The 7,981-nt window shown below is 42.1% G+C and overlaps 1 protein-coding gene across 1 annotated transcript in view; it reads right to left on the bottom strand.

Annotated features, from left to right (window-relative positions):
* ippk (inositol 1,3,4,5,6-pentakisphosphate 2-kinase) overlaps positions 1-7,617 on the bottom strand; it is a 19,359-nt gene extending 11,742 nt beyond the window's left edge. Inside the window, exon 1 of the mRNA XM_034868969.1 lies at positions 7,373-7,617. Within this exon, the coding sequence (XP_034724860.1) occupies positions 7,373-7,453 (81 nt within the window). The 5' untranslated portion in view covers positions 7,454-7,617. The remainder of the gene's footprint in view (positions 1-7,372) is intronic.
* Between the last annotated feature and the right edge of the window lie 364 nt (positions 7,618-7,981).

The following is a 7,981-nucleotide window of genomic DNA, read 5'->3' as shown; positions in this document are numbered from 1 at the left end:
GGGTTCAAATCGGATTCCAGGAAGAAATGTAATAAAACTTTCAAATGTATGTTAAATAATACATTTGTATCATATTCACTTTTATTTATATTTTACACTTGACTTGTGTAACCGTTGTAACAGTGATTCAGTAGATAAAGTAGACATAGGCTACATATTAAGATATTCAGTATGGTAAAGTAAAAATAAAATGGATCTTGTCCCCATGAAACAATCCCCCAAACACATTTCAATAACAAACAAAAATAATGTATTCTGTTTTTCTGTTATTCATCAATGTATATTAATTTCAAAGAAACAATCAGAGATGAGCCTGTCAAAACTAAATTCTGGTCTCTCCTCCTCAGATGAAGAAGAACCCTGAACATTCTATATTTTGTTATATTGGACTTTAAGCCTTTTTTAAGACGTTTTCAAAATATCCACAATGTATTTGTTAACTTTTATTATATATGTTTTTTATTTGTTGTGTAAAGAAAAGGCTACCAGCCCATTCCCCTCTAAAAGGGCATTGGTCACAAACATTTCATTTACCGATCGGGCTCTAATGATCAGTATTGCTAAGAATATATATTTCAATATATATGACAACCTGCAAAGTCACAAACTAAATATTCCCCCAAACTATTCCCTTGTGCCTAGAGCACTATATGTTTTTGATACCAACTGCAATGTATCTGTTGCATCAAGTATCAAAAACTGCGCCTGTCACTCTAAGCCGCCCTGCTGTGTCCAGCGTTTCAGGGTCTTCTGCATCTGCGCTCTCTGAGTCCACGAACCGCCATTGCAGCCGGGGAATAACTAACGCCAGCATAGCACCACTTTCATTTTTAAAATAATTAAAATAAAAGTACAGTGCCCGTTGAAAATGCTTGGCCTGTGGTATTGCTGGTTGTTGAATTCTCCAAAACCAAATTGGATCCCAAAATGACTTCCAGAAGGACCTCAAACCCCTTCATATGCAACTCCAGTGTACAGCCTCCTCCTGACTTACAGTGTAGGCTACGTCTACATCAGAGGAAGCCGTTGTACTTCTAAATTTTCCTGACAGAACATGGCGGATTCAGCATTTAATCACAAAATATCACAATCAAAATGTGGAGGGGAGTCACATGATTGGCTTGACAGAGATGGCGGTTTAATGTATAGCTCCTGGCCCAACCTTGCCAAGTGGTTGTGTTCTATGGTTCCAAATCCGATATTCAATAACACAGGAGAAACAGAAAAGCTACCTTGAACCACTTTTTTTTTTTTCAAATTCAACAGGTGGGGATTGTTAACGACAAAAAGCTAACTGCTATTCATGCCCAGCTAGCATCTCTAACTGCAAGCCTTGGCTCTATCAGATCTAATGTGGGCAATCTAAAAACTACCGTGGAATGCAACTCAAGTATTCTCGATAGCCATGCCGCCGCTTTTCATCAGCTGGAGGTGAAGCTAGCAGATATGGAGGACAGAAACTGAAGATGAAACATCAGCATCGTTGGGCTGAAAGAGGGGCTAGAAGGCTCTAATGCTATTCAATATATTTTGCGATCTCTGCCCAATTGGTTCCCAAAATTGGCACATGTTCAGATCAAGATTATGAGAGCACGCTGAATCTACAGTGATAGCCCAAAGAAGAACTCCTTTACTAATCGCACGCTGATTTTAAACATGCGTTGCTACACAGACAGGCGATCCTACAGGCAGCACGGAAATCTCTGCCCATTGCCGAGGGCAGAAAGATCTGCTTTTCCCTGGACTACAGCAACTTGATGGTCTAGTGCCGCCGAGCCTTCTATCAAACCATGGATTCAGCATGAGTGAAGGGTCTGGATTATTCCTGCTTTACCCGGCAAACCTCAAGACCAAGGAAGGCTCCCAGTACAGAGCTTTCACCTCCGCTAAGGATGTTGAAGACGTTAGGTAGCTTCGCCCCGTCCTCTTATTGCTGCGGAGACGGCCGGCACCTTGGATTCCATCGCCGAGAGCACCGTGGAAGAAGATCAGGATTAAAACACCTGCCTAATGTCCATGGACTCTTGGTTTGTCTTAACCCCTGATGGGCCTTATGTTTTATTGCATCATTATCTGATGATTAACGAAACTGGATGACATATCTGTCCTGTTTAATATAGACTACGCTCCAGGTTAACAAGGCCATTGCTAAGTTAGAGTCTCCTTTCCAATGTGCTCGCAATTTTGCGCTTTTTGTTTCCTATTTTTGTTGACAAGAAATGTGTTTATTTTAAAGTAAATTTAGTGGAATCAGTTGCTGTTCCAACCAGGTAACTATGGGCTGCTGTTTCTTTTTGCTGCCCCGTGTGTAATCTTAATCACAGACCTATTTTAAGTATTAGCCTTTTGGCTATGCCCCCCGGCCATTTTACTCACCACATAGCTTTAGAATCATCACTAGTCAAGAAAGAAATAAACAACATCCAGAAACAAACATCTGAATTTCTAATTCATAGAACAAGACAGCGCTATTACTTTCAGGGTGCTAGACCTGGTCATCTAATTGCCATGAGAATAAGGTCCTGTGACCATTTTAAATCTTCAGATGGTAATATTAGAAGTGACCCTGTTGAAATAAATAAATCCTTTTTAGCCATTTTATCCTAATTCGTATGAATCTGAGGTTACTTTGGATAGATCTCACTGTGACAGCTGCTTGAATCAGCTTGGCTTGCCTCATTTATCAGCAGAGGAATCAGCCAACTTTAGACAAAAGACAACTTGATCACTTTAGAGGAACTAAGCTTGGCAGTGCAGAATATGCTAAATGGAAAATCACCAGGCTTTGATGAGAGCCCCCCGGAATCTTATGCAATTTTTTGGGAACAGTTGGGCCCTTTCCTTCTTGACATGATTAACTTCTCCATTAAGAAGGGTGAATTTGCAAGGGATGTTAACACAATCTTGATCTCCTTACTCTTGAAAAAGGACAAGGATCCTACAGTGTGTTCTAACTTACGGCGTCTGGGTCGCTCGGATTTAAAAATCTTTGCAAAGCTCCTAGCCTATCGTTTGGAGTCACTTATGTCAAAATTAGTGAAGTCTGACCAAACAGGACTCCTAAAAGCCAGACTGGCAGCAGATAATGTTATACATCTTCTCCACATTGTTGATGTGGCAGAAGACAGTAAGACCCCGATGTTACTTCTTTCTCTTGACTCAATGACAGCCTTAGATAGGCTTGAGTTGATTTGAGGTCATTTTTATGGTGAGTTTTAGAGGTGATCGGCTTTGGTAATACTTTCATTGGTATGATTAAAGTTATGTGTTCTAACCCCTCAGCTCGAGTCTTAAATGGACGCTCCTCCACTTTGTTTCCAGTTTCTAGATCTTCCCGCCAAGGCTGCCCCTTGAGTCCTGCACTATTTCTCCTCCCTCTAGAGTCTTTTGCTCAAGCCATTCGCCAATCAATTATGGTGTCACCGTTCTGCATTTGTAATAAACAGCCTCACCTGTCACTATTTGCGAACAAATTTTGTTTTTTTAGAAAAAGAATAGAAATCAACCAGTGTAAAAGCACCGCCTACTAACCAGTGAATACTCGATTGATAATGGCGTCGCCGATCTTAGAAGATCTGGTGGAGCTTAGTGCGGGGGGGAGAGAGAGAGAGAGAGAGAGAGAGAGAGAGAGGTTATGTATATGAAGCTCTCCGATGCTCGCATAGATTGAGCCCCCGGGAAGGACTTTGGACACTTCCATGCATGGAAGTCCATGCTATGGATTTGTGCTACGGCCTACTCACTTCTGTCTGTGTGTGTGTTTGGTCCTTTCTGTCTTACGCCGGTCTTCCTGTTAATGCCTCTTAATAACCTTCCTGTCTATGTCCGTTTTTGTGAGTCTTGTTTGTGAGCTGCGGGCTCGCTGTTGTGTTTTTGTTGTGTCTCCCTCCTTCCTGTATTTGCTCTCTTTGTTTTAGATTGAAACATTTGATCGCAAGGAAAGATTGTGGTAAAGGTGACCGGGGCCTTCTTCAGTGTGTGTAGTGTACTTTTCTGTATGTTGTCATCTGGGCCACTGTTTTACACTTTTGTTTGGCTCTTATAATTAAAAAAAGATCTGATCACAAAAAAAAAATCAAAATGTGGATTAATCGGACAGGTTCCTCACAGACTCTTGGTTGTGCACTACCCCCCCGGCCCATTTGTGTGTTTCTTCGTGCTTGTGTGTGCATTAGGGGTGGACCGGTAAACAGAAGTCAAGGTTCGGTTCATACATCATGGTTCGGCACAATGGAGGGTAAAATGTGTAGTGTCATACAGTCTCTCCCCTTAGTGTGTAAAGATGTAGACATTAAGTACGCCCCCCCCCCATTCTCTCGCCTGTACTACCGGGATCTTACAGAGCCCGACGGGTCCTCTAATGGCGTTTTTCCACTGCTGGTAACAGCTCGACTCAACACGCCTTGACTCGCCTCTACTCGACCCATTCTACGTTCGTTTTCTATTGCAAAACGAGTAACATCTCAGCGTGGCTGGTCACCATAGCTACGCGTGATGATGTAATTTTCAACGCGAGTCACAACAGCACGTCGGCTACTCGCCACAGCCAGAAGAAAAGTTTTGTTTCAAAAGAAGCTAAAGGAAGAAACAAAAATCACCGCTAAAAAAAATCAGGAGTTTGGGAATACCGACGGAGTTCAGACGTCGACATGACTGTTGTTCTCCGACACAAAAGGGTAAGTTAAGTTTCCCGGTAACGTTAGCTAACATTTGCATGTGTTAGGGGCCCCGGTCAGTATTTACTATACGTTAGCGGTATATAAAGTACATGAACTTTAGCAACCAGGATTACACACCAACATGTGTGCTGTTTGTGTTTCAGAGCATTCACGCTCTGCAAAACCGCCGCCGCAGACCGCCTGGTGGGCGACGTCTGACCGGTGAAATCTCTGGTTCTGACCTGCTGGGCTTCGTATAATCTTTATGAGAGTCATGGAGAGATTTATGACAATGACTGGGATTCATCTGGGCCAGCAGAGCCGGGGGGGTACACTGTCACATGGTGCAGAGGAAGAAGACCGGGATGTACCGGAGGGTTTGATGCGCTACTTGAAAAGCTAAATAAAAACTTTTCTTTGATAACTTGTCTTGTTTTTTTAAAGTAACAGTTTGCAATATTGGAAACGACATAAAGCCCCTAACAGCCCTTAATATTGAACAGTTGAAAAGTGAGAATAGTGCAGGGAGTAGATAATCTGTCGGTGTCTGGCTAGATTTATTTTTTAAATGTCCCGTTTGTTTCGGACACACACTCCGCACTCTTGTTTGCTAACAACGCGGTGATCCGACCAACCAGCGCTCTGCAGGTTTCCACGTCACTTTTTGGGCTCGCCTCAGCTCGCTTAGAACCTCGACTGAGGTAGTACTAAAAAAAGTACCTGGTAGCAGGTCCCAGGGACTTTTTTTTGTAATGGAAAACCAAAAAATGGCGAGTAGAGTCGAGGCGAGTCGAGTAGATACCACGCAGTGGAAAACCGCCATTAGTGTGCTACTAGCTCTAATTCACTGGACCGGAGGCGGGGCTCGGTTAGCGGCTACATACATAACAATAGATTCAGAGCTAAAGTGGGGCTACGTATTAGGTGTCCCTAAGAAACGTGTATCTAACAGTAGTTCCGCATTACATTAATGAATTTGCACGCACGTTTACTGTGTATTGTCCGTGTAAATCCATGTATCAAACCAAGACGGCCGTACCATTTTGGTACCATTCCACCTCTAGTGGCCGTGTGTTTGCAGAGAGAGAAAACATTGTAGCATTGTCTTTTGCATCAACGATAGTGCATAATATCGCCACAGTTTAATGACGGCGGCGTTATCTCGTCTCTCGTGCGATGTCCATGTAAGCAATTATATATTTTTTAAATTTCTGCAGTCAACCTAAGAGACAGACATTAAATATTCGTTGTAGTGTTGAAGTTTGTCCCGCGTCTAGTATATTATTCTGGTAATCTATTGGCTGTAATAAATACATTGGGCAGGTTCTCTGATTTTTGTGAGGGAGATACGCGTTATAGGCGTAATGTTACATGTACCCTGGTAATTGGCTTATGATTTTCTTCTTCTTTAAACGGTGGTAGAAAAACGTAATAAGTTATAAGTGGTGAAAGTTAGAGTCAAACTTACACAACAGTTGTGATGTCCATGTATGCTATCCACTCGTGCTCCAGGAAAGTGAAGAAAAGTTAGTTTGGCATATCCAGCAACTAATGTTGAATGAAACGTTGCAAGCAGGAAAAAAAGTGTACTAAAGTTGCCCTACTTGTGATGTCACAACTGTACTGAAACGCTGACAAGTTTAAAAGGCACTGTGTCCAAATAGGTCAAAAATAAATATCACTTTTAAAATATGGGACCTTTAAATAAACAATTGAAACAAGAAAGCTTGATTGTTCTTGAGCCGATTAACTTTACAACCACATATGGTTACAACACTGCTGCTGTGATGTCATACCCTCATAAGATGTCCTTGGTTGCTCAATACTCACATGAGCAAACCGGTCCGTAAATGTGACTTTCCCACATTTAAACAGGGATATGTCAATCAATAAATTTGTATTTGTCACATGAAATCCTAAAATGTACAATTACTCTGAAATGTTATCCCAGCCACTTACTACTACTACGTGATTAATCATAAAGCAGACTGTGGCCGTCAGATCGCCACAACGAAAAAAAGTCAACCGGTTAAATGCCATGGCACTCCCCGGTTCAGCCAAGTCTCGGGGAAATGACACCACAGCTCCCGGCCGTCAGTTAGTGTCACCACCCTGCCCAGGTCAGTCCAGCGTCTGCTAGCACCGAAATAACATTATGGAAGTGAACTCAAGAGTCTAGCTGTCTGCATCAGAGTCAGCTAACGGGCAGCTTCTGTGAGGCAGCAGCAGCTTACTAAAGAGTTTACTCCAGCCAGCAGCTGGATGAGAAACCTGGGAAGCTGCTTGTTAGCCCAGCAAACAGTTTGGATTTTATCCTTAACATTATGACACAACACCACCCGGTCAGTCCGTCACTTTGACTGGACACAAAGCTGTAGGAAATTTCTACTATTTATTGTTTTTATGAATTGTTGTCACTGCGTAAAAACCTTTGGACTGATTAGAACTCTTAGTTGTTGGCTAGGCTAAGCTGGCACACACAGGCTAACGATGATAACTAAATAAAATCCTGATGCGTCACCCTTCAGTTATAAACAGATGTTTCAGATAACTTTTATAAAGTTTCCATCGACACCAACACCGAGCTGGAGCTAATTTAACGTTAGAGAAGTGTGAAGCGAGCGGTGGGTGTCCTTTTAGAGCTAAATGTACACCGCTCTTGCTTTAGACGAACTTGGACTAACGTTAGCTTTATGTTAGCCTAGCCTGCTCACCTGTACGTGTGATACCACCAGGCTCTTGTTCCCCTCTCCATGATACTTCCAGTCGTTCTCGTCCATTTTGTCCAGTTCCATAACACCAACGATGACAAACTGAGCTCCCGTTAACGGTCAGAAAGAAACGACGGCACGGGAACATACAAGTACTCCAACTGACACAGCTAGCAATGAAGTAGCCTACCCCGAAACCGACTGACTTCTTCTGCTGCCGGCCCCTGTTGACAAAATCCGATTAAGACTTCAAAATAAAAGTCCAATTTGTGGACAATAACCATAAATTCAAATCAAATGGGCTTTATAGGCATGGGAAACAGACGTTTGCATTGCCAAAGCATTTGTGAAATAAAAAACAAAAATATGCATACAATTAGTAATATCTAATAAGATAAAGTGTAACTTAAAGTGCTTATATTATGCTCATTTTCAGGTTCATAATTGTATTTAGAGATTGTATCAAAATAGGTTTATGCGGTTTAATTTTCAGAAAACACCATACATTTGTTATACTGCACATTGCTGTAGCTCCTCTTTTCACCCTGTGTGTTGAGCTCTCTGTTTCAGCTACAGAGTGAGGAATCTCACACCAGTACCATCTTTGTTGGG

Source organism: Etheostoma cragini, chromosome 4 (assembly GCF_013103735.1).
Source record: "Etheostoma cragini isolate CJK2018 chromosome 4, CSU_Ecrag_1.0, whole genome shotgun sequence".
NCBI lineage: Eukaryota > Metazoa > Chordata > Actinopteri > Perciformes > Percidae > Etheostoma > Etheostoma cragini.
This window is presented reverse-complemented; position numbering and strand designations above follow the sequence as displayed.